At 34.0% G+C, this 20,363-nt stretch overlaps 1 protein-coding gene across 1 annotated transcript in view; it reads right to left on the bottom strand.

Moving 5' to 3' along the window:
• Positions 1–20,363, bottom strand: part of PTPRQ (protein tyrosine phosphatase receptor type Q) — a 285,135-nt gene that overhangs the window by 215,677 nt on the left and 49,095 nt on the right. Inside the window, exons 15-16 of the mRNA XM_051962483.1 lie at positions 17,961–18,089; positions 16,135–16,281 (exon numbers count right to left, since the gene is read on the bottom strand). Of these exons, the coding sequence (XP_051818443.1) occupies positions 16,135–16,281; positions 17,961–18,089 (276 nt within the window). The remainder of the gene's footprint in view (positions 1–16,134; positions 16,282–17,960; positions 18,090–20,363) is intronic.

The following is a 20,363-nucleotide window of genomic DNA, read 5'->3' as shown; positions in this document are numbered from 1 at the left end:
TCATACAGTTAGTAAATGTCTAAGACCATATTTGAACTCAGGAAGAAGGTTCTTCCTGACTTCAGACCCAGCACTCTTGCCACTGTGCCATTTTTGCATGTGTGTGTATATATGTGTGTATGTAGGGGGTGTACGCACATGTATACATACATATAGATATATATGCATATTGTACATATTTATACATCTTTGTATAGATTATATGTATGTATGTTATTTATTTGGGTATATGTTCATTTACAAATAACATATATACATGGTTATATATGTATACGTATATGTAGCACATATATATAATATGCATATATAACTAAGTGTATATATGTGTGTATATACATATTATGTTATATATGAGCTTGATATCAAAGGGGATATTCAGAAAATATATAAGTATATTGGGAAAAGTTTTCTCTGAAGAATTAAAAATGAATTCTATATAAAAGGATAATGGAGAGGGAAATGTATATGAGTAGAATGCAAAAAGAATGAGGGAATTTGGGGATGAACAGAAGGAAAAGATATCATTATATAAAGGTATGAAAAGTAGTGTGTAAAGTATATAAAAGTAGAATGAAGAGATGGGGTCATCATGCAAGGATGATAAATAACAGGTAAGGGAGCCAGCATGTTCTGCTGTTGTCTTCACAAAGTCAAGAGAAACCAAGGAAGGCTTCTAGTATATTGGGTGGACCACTGTCCCCTTTTCAGAGGATCTGGACAATAGACTCACTGAATGGGGTTAAGTGTGGCTTGGTGGTCATGTATTGCCAGAGGAAACTTTCAACTCAATAAATTCACAGATACAGTTGAGTATTTTAGTCATTGGATATTAGAAAAAAAATCACTGAACTATATAGATAGTTATCAGTTTTGTGTATTTCTCTTTTTTCTATCATTTAATTGAATGATCATGAATAAGTCCCCTTAATTCCTTAGCACCTCAATTACCACATCTATGAATAGCAAATAATTACTCTTCTATTTACTTCACTGGGCTATTTTAAAATTGAAATGAGTTTTATCTATGTGAAGAGGTTGAACATGGAAGGAAGGAGAAAGGAAATAGTGAAATCAGGATCAACAAAAAAGACAGGCCAACCACATGATATATGAGGTAAAATCAGGGAAAGCACAAAGTGGGCCCAAGGAATACAGAGCTTTGTGGAAAAAGGAAAATAAGGCAACAGAAACTGAGTTGTGGGAACTCAGAGCTCTGAGTATTTTCCAGAAAATGTTGAAGATCAGTTGTGAGCCACAAAGGGGAACTTTAATGAAAGGAGATAGGAAAACACTGAAAAACCAAGGCAATATGGAGAAAGGAAGAAATAGAGAATGGGAAGTTGAAAAAGTGAAAAAGAAGGGAAGGCAAACGCTAGTTCCACTCAATCTGTTTTGTCTTTCCTAAACCAGAGGAAGATGGGACAATCTGAAAGAAAACCCCGACAATTTCTAGGACAGGAGAAAGATGGGGGGAAACTCTTATAAAGGAAGGTTTGCTTCAAAAGGAATGAGAGCAGCTGCCCAGGAGATTATGTGGTGGTAGGGACTCGGGTTATTAATTCAAGTGGGATGAACCCTTGGGACATATTTGCAGTAATTCAAATCCCTAGAAGTAAGGCTTTTAATGTGAGCTTCAGATCCACAGAGATACTGGATTTAGTTTTGAAGAATGTAGTAGAAGTAAATGGGACAGGCCAGCTGGAAGAATTTTGTGGTAATTCTGGTAAAAAGGCCAAGGCTAAAGGCTCTGTTCACTGTCTCCAAAAATGAAATAGTGGAAAGAGAGATCATTATGACCATGTCATGGAGATAGTCCTATTAATTGTGCCAGTAAAAGTAGCAGAGTTCTTTAAGGTTTGGAGTGAATGATATTAATCAATTTAAATTAATAAACATTTATAAAATGCTTAATAAGTGTGAAAAACTGTGTTAAGCTCTGGAAATGCAAAGGAGAAGAAAAAAAAAGTTCCTGCCCTCAAGAAGTTTATAGTCCAACACACATGAAACAAAATAGGGACAAGTGGGGGATGGGATCAGAGCACTAGAAGATCAAATATGTAAAACTAGAAGGGAATTTAAAGCTGATTTAGTCTAATTTGCAAACTTTACTGATGAGGAACTGAGGCCCAGAGAGGTCACAGAGGCAATAAACACCAAAGGTAGAATATGAATCCCGGATGTCTAATCATAAATTCTGTACTCTTGGTTAGCCATGCTCTGCCAAAGGCTTTTAAATTCAGAACAGAGAAGGGTTACAGCTTAAATAGAGAATCAAGGATTGTTATAAGTACTACTCAAGAAATCATCCAAGTGTAATGCATTTCAGGGAGACCATTTCAGATGAGAACAATGAATACAAATTTATGAGTAGGGGGAAGAGAGAGAGAGACAGAAACAGAAATAGAGACAGAAAAACAGAGACAGAGATAGAGAGATAGAAATAGAGACACACAGAGAGAAGAGACAGAGATAGAGAAAGATGAGAGAGACAGTGAGAAAGGAGAGAGACAGAAAGAGAATCAGAGAATGTGAGAGAGAGAGAATCAGAGAATTGTGTGTGTGTGTGTGTGTGTGTGTGTGTGAGAGAGAGAGAGAGAGAGAGAGAGAGAGAGAGAGAGAGAGAGAGAGAGAGAGAGAGAGAGAAAGGCAGAAACAGAGATAAAGAAAGAATCATATGTACATTCTGAGGTGGTGTTCTTCAATGCAAATTGAAAAAGACTATGGTCCAATAAGAAGTAATCTAGCCCATCTAGAATGTGAAGGCTCAGAATGAAAGCAGAAATAGGGAAATAAAGCAACAAATAATAGCTTATATAATGTATAATGAACTTTAAAGTTTCCAATGTATTTTTTACAAACATTATTTTATTTAGCTCTCACAACAACCCTGGAAGGTTGGTACTATTATTATTCCTATTTTACAGAAGAGAAAATTGAGGTTGATATTAGCAAGCTACCTAGCTAGAAAGTGTCTGAGACAGGCTTTGAACTCAGGTTCTCCTGATTCCATTGCACAATGGAAATCTTGGTCTTTAAAATTTTTTAAGAGGTTATTTCAGAAAGAGGTTAGGAAAAAGACATAAAGATAAGCCTTCTGATATCATTAGTATAAAGAACTCCCAGGCATGAAAACAGCCTCTAATAATACAGGGTAGCAGCTTCTTTTTAAATTTAAGAATCTTAGAAATCTGCCTAAAGTGATGAGGGAATAAGTGACTTGCACAACAAGACAACACATAGGCAGGATACTGGAGAGGAAGAATTTTAACTCAAGTTTTCCCGGTTAGCTCTCTCCCCTACTGCCACTGCCCTTTGGTGGTAGGAAAAATACAATGGAAAACAATTAACTATTCATTGTACACAGTAACAGTAAGAACGTGCTATGATCAACTACAAAAGACAGTTCTTTTCAGTAATTTAGTGATCCAAAGCAATCCCAATAGACTTTGGACAGAAAATGTCCATCTACATCAAGAAATAGAATTAAAGAGACTGAATATAAATCAACACATGCCATGTTTACTTCTTTTTTTTCTGTTTTTTTTTTTTTTTTTTATCTTTCCCATGGTTTGTAATAGGCTGAGGCTCAAGTTGATGCACTGAGATCCCAAGCACATGAGGCTAAATAGTAATTGGACCATACTCTATTAATATATAAGCTTGGAGAAAGAATGGCCCCCGCCCACTCTTGTGCAAGTCCTAATGTGTTGTATAGGAAATGACGATTTTGGTGGGTGGAGGCAGGGGAGTGGAAAAGGAAGGGGAAGGAGAGACTGATCATATTGCCATTGCAACGGCCTTTCAGCTCAGGTCTCTCTCTGCTAGCTGGCTTCCTGTCACAGCTGCCCATATTGCTATCACAATCCTTCTTGCCCATATTGCTATCGCAATCTTTTTTCACCTCTTCAATAAAGATTGAAGATTTTTCCCTTAACCTGAATTCCTGACTCCGGCTGATTTTAAATATGCGATCATTACAATGGTTTTTCCTTTTTGTTGTGATTTTTCTCTCCCAACATGATTCATAAAGCAATGCATATCGAAAATAAACTCGCTATAATAAAAAAAAAAACAAAAAAACAATTAACTATGAATACAAGAACTACATTGGCAAAGAGGAAGTGCAATGAACAGGAAAGTGTATTTAGTCCCTTTTTATCATGAATCTCATATTAGAAGGCAAAGTTCTTGCAAATAGGGCTCGTTTTATTTATTGTAGTTGTATTCACAGTTTCTAACACAGTGTGTGGCATATAGTGAGCATTTAATACATGGTTGTTGATTGAAACTACATATTTCTAGAAGAGGAAAACCGTTAGGTTAGGTTTAGGTTTTAGGCTCAAAGAAGCTAAATCTTGATTGATGAAGCATCATCAAAAAGCTACTGTGCAGCTGAAAATTGGGTAAAAAAATCCCACCAACCTAGAAAACACAAACTAGGAGAAAGAGCAAAATAGGAGATAGCAGGAAAGACACAGTTGAAACAGAAAAAAAAGTCAAAAGTATTGGTTACAAAAGACAGTGTCAGGAAATCAGGGTGATTCCATGTAAAAATATGAAAAATTGGAAAGATTTTGCAAACTTCAAAGAAACAGGCAAAAATAATCAGAGTCCAAAAGAGATAAAATGGGCTTGCTGACTACAGGCACATATGACTAGTGAAAAGAAAGGATAAGAGCAAGAATTTATAACACATACTACCAACTAAGGAAAAAGTTATCTGTGAAAAAGTTTGCATCAGTCTCTGAGTCTCTTGCTGCTTTGAATGTAAGACATCAACAATCACAAGTCAAAAGAGTCGATATTCCATAAATTACATGGGATGAAGGGTTAGCAAAAGCTAGATAAATGGAAAATGGAAAATGCTCAGGAGCTAAGGCTATTCATACCGTGTACCTTGAGGTTTATATATGATCTCATAGAATGGTGATGATTGATCATGAATATATAATCATTATTATTACCACATACAATTGAGAGCTAGAAGTGATCCTAGAGTTTACTGAAGAACAATGCCTGCATTTTACAAGTGAACAAATTGAGGTCAAGAGAGGTACTAGTGATTTAAACAGTTATATAACTAGTCAGTGTAGTTGATAGGATTTATTCCCAGGATTTCCTCCTGAGAGAGACAGATAAACAAACACAGAGACAGGAACAGAGAGAGACACACACAGAGAGAGACAGAGAGACAAAGAAAAACAGAGGTAAATAAATAATCAGATGGAAGGAAGGAAGGAAGGAAGGAAGGAAGGAAGGAAGGAAGGAAGGAAGGAAGGAAGGAAAGAAGGAAGGAAGAAGGAAGGAAGGAAGGAAAGAAGGAAGGAAGGAAGGAAGGAAGGAAGGAAGGAAAGAAGGAAGGAAGAAGGAAGGAAGGAAGAAGGAAGGAAGGAAGGAAGGAAGGAAGGAAGGAAGGAAGGAAGGAAGGAAGGAAGGAAGGAAGGAAAGTACAGGAGATACAGTGCTGGGCCTGAAGTCAGAAAGATTCATCTTTGTGAATAAAAATCTGGTCTCAGATTCTTACTAGATGTGTGACCCTAAGCAAATCACTTAACCCTGTTTGTTTCAGTTTCTCATCCATAAAATGATCCTGGAGAAAGGAATGGCAAACCATTCAAGAAAATCTAAAATGGGAATAAGAAGAGTGAGATACAATTGAAATGACTGAACAACAACAAAAGATAAACAAGTAAAGAAAGATGGAGAGGGAGAGGGAGAGACACACAGAAAGAAATGGGGGGAGAGAGAGAGAGAGAGAGAGAGAGAGAGAGAGAGAGAGAGAGAGAGAGAGAGAGAATCAGTGAAATAGAGGCAGACAGATTGAGATGGAAAGAGAGACAGAGAGATAAAAAGAGACAGAGAGAGAATATGATTACCAAAACAAAGTAAGCACATCAATCTATCTTTGCCTTCAATGTGCTTAAATAATAATGAGAGAAGACAAGACAAGAAAAAACTGGAAGGAAAAAGGAAATGGTATGTGTAAATATCTTGAAAATGAAGAGAAAGCTTGTATCCAAGCAAAAGAAGGACAAAGCTGACTTACCAGAACTTAAAGAGAATCCAGTGGGTTCAAGTTTCCAGTGGGGAGAAGGTGGATATGATAGATGGGATAAAAAGTAAATGGTACAAATACAGTCTAGATCTGAGCTGGAAAAGGCTAAAGCTTTATCTACCAGTTCTATTCACAATGCCTCTCTTCACAAGTGGTCAAGCACCAAAATGTAGGAGGTCATCTTGTTCCTGGATAAAAGCCTACTGAGAAAGCCTTGGCTATTGGTACCTCTCTGTCTCCTTTTACAAATCTGCCAACTCTTTTAATTTTCATATTATCCCATATGGAAAAAAAAAACTGAGGGCTCATCACTGATCCCAGCACACTAGCAGATTTTCATACCTTTTAACTGTCAGCCATATAGCCATTGTCAGGAAATGATAAGAAAATATCACAGACTATAGAGTCCTCTTTGGACATATGTAGATTTGGGTCAGTAGATGGATTGTATGACAGTGGAATACACCTGATATATGTTGATATTTGTGAGGATTTTAACACCAGGTACAGCACTGAAATCAAGGTGTTTACAGAATCCCATCAGGTTAACAACTGCAGAGTGAATGAGAAGATTTTTCTCCTGCAAAATAATTTTATAATTTCAAATATCTTGGAGGCATTACTCTGGGTCTTTGATTGGAAAAGTGAAATTATAATGAAAAATGAATTTCTACATTTGCTTTTGGACCATAATTGGATTTTGTTCACAAAGGCCGTCCTACAGCTCTGAGAAAAGTCACATCAGCTGCCTGGAACATCTGGGCTAATTAGTCTATAAATGCCCCTTGTTAAGACAAAGCTAATATGCAATGAGCACTGCCCACAAGACACAACTGGTATAGGCAGATAGAGAACCTGGGAGGTGTTGTGCTACCACCAGCCCCAGCTTTGACAGGATACTGGACAAAATGCTGCAAAATGACCATGATTCATTTCAGGCAAATCCATGAAAAATAACTGATACAAATTGTATATGAATATCAAGGCAGAAAACTTTGTTCCTATGGTGTGACTTACTATGGCCTCTGCATAAGAATGTTGATCCAATCAATCAAGAAGAAACAGACATTTGTAATACTCTTACTGTAAGGACATTAATTACTTACTATATGTTAGACAGTGGGCTATGCTAGATATACAAAGACAAAAAGGAAATAATCCTAGCCCTCAAGGAGATTTAGGAGTGCAAACAAATTTGTTTTCACTTACTGTATAGATGAAAGATTGATATACAAATGCCTTTTTTGTGATAACATGTTAGAAGAAGAACTCTTGATAGAAGATTGAAATAGCAAATGCACAACAGACAAGTTAATGTATAATTTAACACCAGGGAGTCATGTAGCAAAGATGGCAGACTTTTCAAGTCATAGGTAAGAAGAAACAGGACCACACACCTACCAGAAAGCCAAAAACTCAGTGGGCTGTGCTCGTGGTTTGATTGTTCAGAGGCAGACTGAAAGAGTGAGCAAGGGATTATCACTCAGTTTTGATATTCAGTAAACAAATGCTTTTGTCCTGTTGAGAGCTCATAGGATCATGGAATCAGAGCACAAAAAGCCACCAACTGGAAGACAATTGAACTCAAGAATATTCTGCCTTGATGATGATGGCTCTCAGTAGCTGAATAATTAATTTTTTTAAAGTAATCTTGTTGCAAAAGGGAAAAAAGTATAGACAAGCTACCATTAAAAGAAAATGTTTACAGTATTTTATTAAAAGGATAAAAAAATGCTGCAATGTTAGAAGATAAGTAGAAAAACTATAAGGGATAAAAGAAATTCCAAATGTGTATGCATATATAAAAAGGTCAGAAGAGTAGACTAAAAAAGTTAAACATGCTATGTAAAAAAAAAGAGAATAATAAATGGAAATGAATAATAATTTGAACATACAGTTAGTATGTTCTATATTTAAAATTTGTGAAATCTTTGTTGATTTTGGTAGTACAAAATGATAAACAGTAATGAACATAGTCACATAATTGCAAACAACACTATATGGGATAATCCCTTTGGCACAGCTTCTTCATATAAAAATGAGGGAATTAATCTCAAAAGTCACTTCTAAATCTAAAACTCTATGATCACCTTCTGAGTGATTTGATATTAACTTCACGGGCAGTACTCAACATAAAATATCACCCATTTGGGTGATATTTTAAACATGTATTGCAAGTTGTTTATTCACAATCTGGAACATATCTTCCCTCCCCCCCAAAAAAATCCCAAAATTCTTGTTATAGATGATAGGTAAGATAGAGAAAATAGGAATGACAACAGATCAGCAAATAAAAGGTGCTTAGGGATTAAATGGGTGGATAGCACAGAATTATAGACTTCCATGACCACAGCTATCTTGTCTATTCTTATATGATAATGAAGAAACATGATTCCAGAACTAGTTCTCCTGAACCCAACTGTGATTTTGAAATCACTGGACCTTCTCCTTTCCTTTGAAAATGAAATGAATGTAATCCTGTAATCCCTAAAACCCTTCAAGCTCCATGCCATAATCTTTTGTCTAAAAACCATGTCAAGGTCAGTCATTACCCGGGTGTTTTGAGATGGGAAACAAGAGCAGTTACCCTCCATTTGCAATGGAGACATGTCCCCAGCCTAAAATATCCCTATCACTTGGTCTTATTTGACAAGCACAAAATTTGGATGAAAAGTTGTATAGGTAATTCCCAATTTAGAACAATTTAAAATTGAAAGCTAGATTTAAAGCTTCTGGCCCATTATTGTGATTAAAAGCCCAGTGAGTTGCTGCTACACTTTCAGTCAAGATTCCAGCATGACATAAGAAAGAATTTCCCAATAATCAGAGATAATTCTAAAATATAAATCACACTAATAGGTTATGCATTCTTCATTTATAAGATGTCATAACCTCTATTTGCCTTAGTTTCCTAAATTGTATAATGGTGATAACTGCACATATTTTCCAGGGTTAGTGTAAAGAGCAGCTGAAATAATCATTGTAATGTTGTTGCTGCTGCTGTTATTAAGGCCATATGATTGTTTATCAGAAAGAGAGAAAGAAAGAAAGAAAGAAAGAAAGAAAGAAAGAAAGAAAGAAAGAAAGAAAGAAAGAAGAAAGAAAAAAAGAAAGAAAGAAAGAAAGAAAGAAAGAAAGAAGGAAGGAAGGAAGGAAGGAAGGAAGAAGGAAGGAAGAAAGGAAGGAAGGAAGAAAGAAAGAAAGAAAGAAAGAAAGAAAGAAAGGAAGGAAGGAAGGAAGGAAGGAAGAAAGAAAGAAGAAAGAAAAAAAGAAAGAAAATGTTTGGGGCTTAATACACACAAAATATTTATTCTACCTTCTAGTCCATTCGGAAACATACTTAAGGATTTTAATGTAAAACAAAAGGTTTGGATTTTTTTTTTCCATTTTCTAATTCATTTGACACCGTTTTTATCTGTAAGACTAAGTAAATCTGATAGTACTCTGTAAATGTGTTTCTATTTTTTTTCCTAAATTGGTAAACTAATTCATATCTTTGTCAAGAAAATCCCAAATAGGGTCATGAAGAGTTGGATATAATTGAAACTACTAAACAATTATGACAATTTGGCACTTAAAGGGATTTATACAGTATCAACTCTTTTTATCCAACCATTCTGTTCACCAAATATTAAGCTTCTATTGGATAACTTGATGTAACAGTAATAGTGATTCTCTTAGAGGTGGAAGATTTGAGGTCAAATTTTATTTAGGTCTCTATTATGAGACCCTGAACAAAACACTTCACTTACACAGTCAGGCATGGTAGTACAGACCTGTAATAATTCCTGCTGCTAAGAACTATGAGATTGACAGATCACTTGAACTTGGGAGTTCAGGGAAAATATCTGAAATATATTGAGCTCTTAGAAGTCAAGAGCTACAGAACCTCCCAGGAAGTAGAAACCAGACATGGTCAGAAAAAGGGAGCAAACTGAAATGTTATATTTTTCTAACAATCCTTACATGAGATAAATATTTCAAGTATTGTTATACTCTCTCCAAAGAGAAGAAATAGTCTCAGGAAGACGAAAGGACATGCCTACTGTCACATAGTTAGTTCATAGCAGAGCCAAGTCTCAGTTCTGTTCTTCGAATGCCAATTCCAATATTCTCTCCCCCACCATGCTGCCCCTTTATTTCATTGTATGATGAAATAGGCACTTTTAGAAAATGTCATCATTTTGTGTGTTGCTGTTGCAGAATACCAAGTACCCTAGCACTTTTGCAAAAGTCTCTGCATGGAAGGCTAAAGACAGAAATGGGACCTGTGATTTCAAAGGTGTAAAGTACTCCCAAATGGAGAAACTCCTTCCCACCAATATAAATTGGTTTTTCCTCTGCAACTTCTAGTCTTAGAAAGTTGCCTAGGTACTAACAGATTAAGCAACCTACACAGTTTCACATAGTCAATATGTTTCAGAAGCAGATTTGAACTCAGATCTTACATCTCAAGTCAGCTCTCTATCCACTATGCCAAGTGGAAGAGATAAGTAAAAGTCTGTTCTATTTTCTCTCTATCCAAACTTGAATTTTCAGAGCATTAAAAGAGAGGCCAAAGATAGCATTATCATGAAAGTTTAATGTAGCCTCATCATAATGGCTTAAAAATGGGAAATTACTTTCCCTTTTAATCAATCAGAATTTTTTGTGTCAGCTCTATTCCAAAATCTCTATTAAGTGAACAAATATTTACAATCAAAACTATTTGTGTAAAAAATCATTTAAACTGATATTTAGCTTAAATGGCTTCTATAAGCCACAGTCCAGTACTCCTCCCTCAACCAACATTACCATCTGAAATACTTACTGTAACAGTAGATGGCAAGGGTTCTCAAATTTTAGCAAGGATCTCTTTTGCAATCCACAGTAAGCTCTGTGAATTACTTCCCTGAATAATGTTTTTAAATGACTAAAATACAGAGGATCACAAAAGAAACCAATTATGTTGACGTAAAGATTTAAACTTTCCCCCTACCAGTTCACAAACCCCTTGAAATCCATCCACAGACCTCTTGGGGCTCTATAGGCCCCAGAGTAAGAACCCCTAGTATATAAAATAAAATGGTTCTATAAATCCCTGGAAATTCATCCCTTACGTTCTTCAAGAAAAAAAAGTTATAAACAAATAATCATTTTCTATGGTGAAAGAAAAAGCTAAGTGGATAAGGGAAATGGGGCAGACAGCATGTATCTCATCTTTAGTAAGATACTTGATCTGGTTACAGAACACATTCTTATAGGGAAACCAGAGAAGTATGGATTAGATCAAACTACTTTAATATTGATACAAAATTAACTAAAGAAAATCAAACACACAGGATAATTATTCATGGCTAAGTATCAAGTTTGAAGGTGGTATAATAAGGAATCTCCAAAAGTTATTTTATATTATATATTTTCAGATTGATAATATTGTTATGCTTCCTCACTAATAATAAAGGAAACTAGTAGTTGCAACAAAAAGACACAAATAGAAAGCGTCCCGAGGAGATTGATTTATAGAAGTAAATAAAATAAATGAGAGAAAAGAAAATGATGACAAACACTATTTAAAGTAAGACTAGCCCCTTTAATTATCTTGCATTATCCAGACAAATCTAACTTCCATTAGTGATGGATTTTGAAAGTACATTTCAAGGCGAAAGGGTGCTAGGAATGAATTCTGAAAACAAAGAAGCTGACAGCCTGGTGTTCATTGTGTTATGCTGGGTTTCATTATTATCACATAAAGACATAGGCCAGAAATCACCAGGACAGAAATTATCCTTCATGTTATAGTCATGCAGAAACAAACATGAATTTGAAAAGCTCTGGTTTTGTTGCTACATAACAGACTAGCATCAGACATGGTGGAACTCACAAATAATTCATGTCTCAGTTTTTGCACCCTATTAAAAAAGTATAGGGAGATTTGGTGATATTATTAAAACCATCAAACTAGACCAGAATTTTATGGCTGTCCAGAAGTCATCACTGCAAGAACAGTGACTTAAGTACTGTTTCTTGTGTGCTTGCTTGCTTTTCTTCCTTTTTTCTTCCCTCTTTCCTTTCTCCCACTTCTCATTTTTTCTTATTTCTTTCCTTAATTCTCTCCCTTCATTCCTTTCTTGTTTTTTTCCATTCTCTCTTCTTTCCTTTCTTTCTTTCTCACTTTCTCTTTTCTTTGTTTCTTGCTTCCTCCTACTTTCCCTCCCTTCTTTCTTTCTTTATTTCATTGTCTCTCAGAAGTACCATACTAATACCAGCACACAAAGTTCTAACAGGATCTCTTTTTTTTTCTGACTTGGGACAATTCACCAAAACTGAGGCATATAGTGGCCTAGAGCTCCCAAGAGCTCACATGTTGGTGTCAGGCTTAGCACAGACACCCAAAGGACTTCAGGTCTCTTAACAGCTCAGAACTCCTAACTCAAGTGGTTCACCATTAAGCTTTCTCCTGTTAAAAAAAAAAAAAACCTACTAAACTATGATATCTCCCCCTCCTTAAAATAGCAGAGCAGTATAGTTTAGACTATTGATAATAATATAGAATTATAGAATATTTTAAAAGGACTAAAATTGATTATGTTTGAGATGGTTAAAAATCAAGTAGAATTGCAAAGTGTAAAGTTAGAGGGCAGTCTGGCCTGTCTTAAGAGTGAGCTCTAATTAGCTTATCAATTTTCAGATATAAACATATTTAAAGCAATACAAATGGTTGACTCTATAGTTTCAATATTATCTTAAACCACATTCAATAGATTTGTTCATTATGAAAAGTTACATATAATAAAAATATTGTGAAGCAAAAAAGTACATAGGAAAGGGTTGAGCAAAATGTTCCTAAAATTCAACTTAGTTTTTCCTTTATTAAAAGAAAATGGTGGTGGAGGATGGGAGGTATAAACAAAGTATAGATGATAGGCTTGCTTGATTCTAAATTTAGAGCTGGAAGGGATCTCAGAGGAGATCCATTCTAATCACTCATTTTACAGATAAACTGAGGCCCAGAAAGATTACATAATTTAGGCCACGTCACTCAATTAGTATCACTTAGGCAACCAGGTGGCACAAGTATCTGGGGAGATACAGTGCTGGACTTGGAGTTAGAAAGACAAGTTCAAATGCAACTTTGGACATTTAGTATCTGTGTGATCTTGGATCATTTCCATCTCCAGTTCACTTTTCAGAGTAGGAAATTGAGACAATCAGGGTTAAATGATTTGTCCAAAGTCATACTATTAATAAGTGTCAGAAACCAGATTTGAACTGAAGCCTTCTTGACTCCAGACTGTCATGCTATCTATTTGACTCCAAATCTAACATTTGCTGACCTCTACATCATTGCAACTCTTCTCTATGTTCAGCATCTGTTCTAGTCAAATCCAGTCTGTTATAGTTAAAATATGACAATCTGATTCTCCTTTATAAAAGGGTCATTAAATTGTGACAATATATACGAGTCTTCAAGGCATGATAGTCTCTCCTTGGTATGAGCCACCATAGTAAAGCTATTATTATTTCTTTTTTTAATCGATATTTTAGAAAGTGTTCAATGGCTCTTTATCTCAGTTAAACTAATGTTAATAGAACTTAGGTCATGAGTTCATTTCTTGAATGTGAAAGTGATCTTTATTTCTTATTGGTCATATATGGCTATGTTCAGCCATCTCATTCATATTGCAAATAAATGTATGAGGGGAAAAAGACGACACTAAATTTGCAGATATTAGAGAAAAATCTTCAACAAGTGGAAAAATGAACCCACCTCCCACATTCACACCCTTCAAGGTCACAGCAAGGTTTTCAAACAAAAGAAAATTACAAAAATTTTTGGTTCAGATTTCTATGAAATTTTATGATTAATGTAGTTGTTTATATCTTTCATTAAAGAGATCTAAGGCTCTGAGAATAGGGACAGATTTTTTGTGTTTCTTTGTATATACAGTGTTTAGTGTTTTGTCTGGCATATAGTAGGTGCTTTATAAATGCTAGTTGATTCACTAAAAATGCTAGCTGATTAACTTTAAAGAACAGATCTCTTCTTTCCTAAATTTATTAATGTACATTAAAATTCTCTTATTGAAAGAAGGAAAAGACTTAAAATTTTTTAAGTTCTTATAAAGCAAATTTAATATGCATATAAGTATACGGGTAAGTATGTAAATAAATGGATAGATGGATCTACAGATGTATAGACATAGACAGACAGACAGATAGATAGATTCATTTCTTCATTGAGAAAAAAGTCACTATTTTCAAATATTTGCTGCCACCTAATGGTCAAATATTTAAAAGTTTCATCTAGTTGAATTTCTATCTGTCAATTTCTGTTTACCCACCAAATGAAAATAATTCTTTCTTATTTTCATATATGTTAGTAATTATGTAGTATCTTAAAACTTCTGGAATCAAGTAATTTGCATAATGTAAAACTACTTAAGTATTAAAAATCCTAGAGAGAAACAAAGGCTTTTCGATTGGGATTAAATCCTGAAGAGCCTTAGAAATCACTCCATCTGACTCTTTCAACAAGCAGATTCTCAAACAAATAAATGACTTTTTTAAGGTCACACACTTGTTCAAGATCATAGAAGTTGTAAATAGCAAAGCCAGGATTAAATCCAGGTCTTTGAACATGGATCTTGACCCTACAACTGAGTTGTAGCTCAAATAGAAGCCTTAGACACTTAACTAGCTGTGTGACCCTGGGCAAATCACTTAATTCAGTTTGGTTCAATTTATTCATCTGTAAAATGAACAGGAGAAAAATGTGGCAAACCTTTCTAGTGTACTGACCTCAAAGAGAAGGATGGAACTGAAATGACTGAAGTCATAGAATAGAATAGAAGTGGGCTTCACAGGAGCCTTACCCAAGAAAAATAGAACTTCAGTTAAACATTTTAGTATATATATATATATATGCATATATATGTATATATATATATATATATATATGTCAATAAATCCCAGGAGTGAAGAAAAAAAATCAATATAATTTATCTCAATTATATGACTATATTATCTAGTATAATATTTGTTTTTAAATGTACCACATATATGTTGTCATCATCTATTTTTAAACAGCTATTTCATATGCAATATATAAGGCAACATTTTTCCCTTTTAGAAGAAATATTAACTTTAAAATTTATAGTGCTAATTTTTGTTTTTGTAACACATAGAAAAATGTTCATAAAATCTATAGTCATGCTATAAATTAATCCCATAAACATTCTATTATCCTTCGCTGTTTAAAAAATTACTGTGGCTGTGTGTGTGTGTGTGTGTGTGTGTGTGTGTGTGTGTGTGTTTTATGTGTTTGTCTGGATTTGTGATATCATGTATAGGGATGCCTTCATGAGAAGAAACTCTGTCCACTTATGCAAGCCTAAACATTCTTTGCAACTAATAATACTGTGAAGTCGCCTGGGGCATTTGAGCCACTAAACAGTTTGCTATACTATAATTGTATTATATTTAGAGATTTGGCATAAATAGTTAATTTGCAAATATTTTAGCAACTGAATAATGAGGTAATAAAAGTTCATTTCTTTAGTGCTTTAAGATTTTCTAAGTACTTTTGCTATCTCAATTAGACAACACAAATGTTATTCCCTTTCACTGATGAAATGGAGGCTCTAAAAAACTATTTTGCCAATGATCAGTAATGTTATTAAGACGCAAGGGGAGGACTGAAAACCAGGTGTCCTGATTTCAGACCCATGTGTTTCATGCATTATACCATACTAACTCTATTAAATTGATAAATGAGGTATATTTTACAACAGAAGTGTCAAAAATACTATCTTAGCTGCAAAATTATCATGTACAGCCTGAACCACATGAAGATGTAATTAGAAATATTTTTAAATGAATAAAACTGTAACAAAAAATAGATGTCAAATTGTGGTTTTCTAAATCAATATAATGCCTATAGGGATGCATTTCTGTTTTACTTGGACATCATTGCTACACTCAGTGCTCCAATATATAATGTTTAAGTATGCATTCTTTATTTTGCTCACCACCCTAAAATCTTTATATATTTCTTTTTTTAAAAAATCTCATTTTTCATATTTTACCATTGTTCTTACCATCTGGAGGAGTGAAAATGGAAAGATTTGACTTGGGTCCAATTCCTGCACTGGTCTCAGCACCAATATATGCATAATATGTTGTATATGGTGTCAGATTAGTAAATGTGAACTTAAGGTCTTTTGTGCTATTATCCAAAATACGACCTAAAAAAAAAAAGAAAGAAAGAAAGAGAAAAAGAGAGAGAGAAGATACATATTACAAGCTTATCTAAGTCATTCCTGGTCATTGTGATACTGAATGCTAGATTCAATTTGAGTGATAAAAATTCTAATTCATGCTGTTTACCCACCAAATCAAATACATTATATCTGGGTTTCCTAAAATATAAAAATAATTATAGCTAATTATTTTTAAAATATTGTGTTATCAATTTAAAACAATGTAATGTAGTCAATAATCTTCCCTGATGTACAATTTTAACAGTTTTGTTTTATGTCAAAGCTTCTGATGATTAGCAATATTAAAAGTCTCAAATTATATTGTGGCTATATGATACTTTTGAAATTAAAAATTCCAATGTTTACAAATACTGGACAGGAGGTCTAGTTTTCTTCTTTTGCTTTTGTGGTTATTTTTTTAATAAAGAACAACCAGCCAAAGGAGAGAAAATATAATGCTTTAAATGTCTTTTCTTTCTATATAAGTTGTCTCTTTTATTGGAAATAACCACTTAAGTGATGAAAAGTGCTTAAATGTATAATTTTCTCCTGTCTATACCTTTCTATAAGCTATAAATGAAATATTTTTATAAGTGTACTGTGTGAAAATTCATGCCAGATTTTAATTAGGTGTCAATAAATTTGGATTAACCTATTTGAAAGAAGTCCTCTGAAACTAGGAGTAGATACAAAAACAAGATCAGAAGGCTAGTAGTATAAGGATTTGTTTTGGTTGAGGACATATATTTATAATGAACTTTGAGTTTTGTTGCTTTTTTTAATCAATAAAGGTAGAAGGGACAGAACTTAGGACTGAAAAATAAAATAAAACAATTTTTAAAATATAATGAGGAAACATTTAGGAGTTGTCTTCTGCTGCTACTTCTCACTATGCTGAAATTGTTAGATGTAAAGTTGAAAGCCTTAATGTTTTGCCCTATGCAATCTAAAAATACAGTATTTTCTTTCCTTTATTATAGTTGTTATTAAGTCTTGCATGATCTTCTTTGTAGTTTCTTGATGCCTAAACTCTTTCTTTCTGGCTGCGTGTAACATATTTTTCCCCTTTACTTTGAAATATTGGATTTTGATGTGACATTTCTGGATACATAGCAGTTTTTTGAGGGGTCTTTCTTGACTCCATATTCAATGATCCATCTATTGCACCATCTAGCTGCCTCCATAAATAATAGCATACATACACAAAAAAAGTACACAAATGTCTAGGAGGCCAGATAGATTCAGCCAATTCCCAACCTCTCTAAACTTTCCAATAATTCAAAATCCATATATTATTAAACCCCAATGGTTGTGTCTTTTTATTGTTTAATTTATTAAAGTTCAAAAGCAAAACCACATGAATTTCATTGTTGCATGGTAAATGAGCAATCTGATGAAAAGATTGCAGGAAACCTGAGTCTCTCCATTGTTCCCAATCAAGAACAAATGTTCTCAGAACTATTCTGCTTCGTTGCTTGATGAATTAAACAGCTTACATTTTGCACAGCAAAGTTATACTCTCTTTTCAATGAAACGTTTTAAAAGTCTCAAATATCCTTACTACATTTCACTTCCATGCTCAGAATTGTAAATCACAGAAACCTAGTTGCCTTATGTCATGATCTTTCCCCCAAAAGGTGATCATAAAAGTGTTTCAGGCTTACCAGCTGGTCCATACAGTTCAACTCTATAACTAAATTTTCCTGTTACTATACTTGGTGGATCCCAGGAAATGGAAAAAGAATTTTCTGTGATGTTTCCTGTTGCCAAATTCCGAGGTGGATCCTCAGGCACTGCAGAAAAATTCATGGATAATCACTGGTATTCATTCATATTAAAGAGTTTTAATTAGCTTTACGTAATAGAGGTTGGAATTGGACATGAAATTATATTAGTCTGAGAAACTTCCAGATGAAGAAACTTTCTTTTCTTTTCTTTTTAATCACTGTAAGCTATGGCGAACTCAATGTCAATATTTTTCTAAGTGTTGCGCTAGAGAGCTGAGAAGTGAAGTGGCTTACCAATTATGGGTTGGAAGTGGTATTTCATAGTTTCATGTCCAGCTCTCTACACTTTACATCATAGTTATTATGAGCAGCAAATTTATATAATAGAATATTAAAAAGATGGCAGAAAAGACATCAAATTAGCAGAACATGTGTATTTTTAATTTGAAAAATAAAATTATGGTGAATGGCTGATCAATTGTGGTATATGAAGGTAATGGAATATTATTGTTCTATAAAAATGATGAACAGGCTGATTTTAGAAAGGCCTGGAAAGATTTATACGAACTATTGCTGAGCAAAACAAACAGAACCAGGAATACATTATATACAATTACAGCAAGAATGTGAGATGATCAACTATGAAAGACTTGGTTCTTCTCAACGGTTCAAGTATCTAAAGCAATCCCAATAGATTTTGGACAGAAAATGCCATTGGTATCCAGAAAAAGAACTAAGGAGACCAAATATAAATCAATGCATGCCATATTCACTTCTTTTTTTCTGGGTTTTTTATCTCTCCCATGGTTTTTCCATTTTGCCATAATTTTTTTTCCTCATAAAGCAATGTGTGTTTATAAAAATAAGAGAAAACAAAGAAAAACAAAAAAAGAAAAAGAAAATGGATCACATAGTTTATTATGTTATATATATATATATATATATATATATATATATATATATATATATATATATATATATATATATATATATATATACCTAGTTACATTCCTCTGGAATTTTCCATCATGCCCAGGATTTTCTGCACCATCACTTCAGCCCTGACTTTCACACCTCCTCAATACTTTCTATTCATGGGTTCCGTTTCTCCCTCTACTTACAGGCTTGGACAGTGGAAAGCTCCTTGAAGGGGTCTCCGTTTAGGAAGAGTGCCCAGACAAGCCATCTTTTCATTTCACTTCATTTCATCATCTCATTCACTGCAATCTTTTGGACTTCTCCAACATGTCCTATCTTCAAATACTTCTCTCACTTTTCAGCTTCCTCTGCTGTATTGTTTTTTTCCCCATTAGGCTTTTGAAGATATCCCCACCACTTAATACATAATAGGCACCAATTAATATTTGTGGTGATTACTGGCTTTTCTTTGGTAGCATGTATCTTTACAGGATAAGTTCTATTTACCTGTGCATTATTTTATATTTCAATTTTACTAAGATTTTTATTTCTGAATCAAATTTTAGATACTTTTAAATCAGATGACACTTATGGTTTCTTTTTTTTTTTTTTTACACTTATGGTTTCTTGAAATATGTCTGAAAAGCAGACAATAGCCTGTATAGAAGTTTAAAACTGATTATGCCATCCTTTTTATTGGGTATAATACATCTGTATTAGACATACGGATGGAGCTCCTGGTTACCACTGACAATTTTGCTCTTATCTCACATTAATATTTGGCATTGGGCACAAGACTGTAGTATTCTCAGAATAAATGCATAAAATGCATTGAATAAATAATGTGTTTTTAAAATCCATAAGCAAAAACACATAAAATTACAAAAATAACCAATTGTACTGAAAGCCACTTATCAAAATATGTTTTGGAAAAAGTTCACAGAAACTAGATTAAGACTTCCTGATCTGGACAATAAAACAAAGAAAAAGTAAAACCTACCAATGGTGAGATTTATGATTATAAGAATTAGATAAAAGAAAATGGCTCTCAATGTTTTTCTCCTTTTATTTTTTCTTCCTTCTTTTTTTAATATCCTCTATACTTTCTATATCCTCACGAGTAGTAGAAAAGATTATTAGAAATTTGAAGCTGCATCATCAGATGTTATTAAGGATCTTTTGCTTTGTTTTAAAGAGAAGCCTCAAATACAAAGAGGATTATTAAAGGAAATCCAATTGAAAGTAGTAAGAGATCATTTTCACTCATTTGACAATACTGTTTGTCCTTCATTCTTGAAAAGGACCTGACATCCGGGATGTGATGCCATGGCATGCAAGTGAATTGGATTTAAGTGAGGGAGGACTCCTGCTAGGTCACTGCCTCACTTTTCCCTTTAGGGCCATCTGGATCCAGTGGCAAGA

The sequence above is a fragment of the Antechinus flavipes genome, chromosome 5 (genome assembly GCF_016432865.1).
Source record: "Antechinus flavipes isolate AdamAnt ecotype Samford, QLD, Australia chromosome 5, AdamAnt_v2, whole genome shotgun sequence".
Classification (NCBI taxonomy): domain Eukaryota; kingdom Metazoa; phylum Chordata; class Mammalia; order Dasyuromorphia; family Dasyuridae; genus Antechinus; species Antechinus flavipes.
The sequence above is the reverse complement of the archived record's forward strand: the minus strand, read 5'-3'. Positions and strand labels throughout refer to the sequence as shown.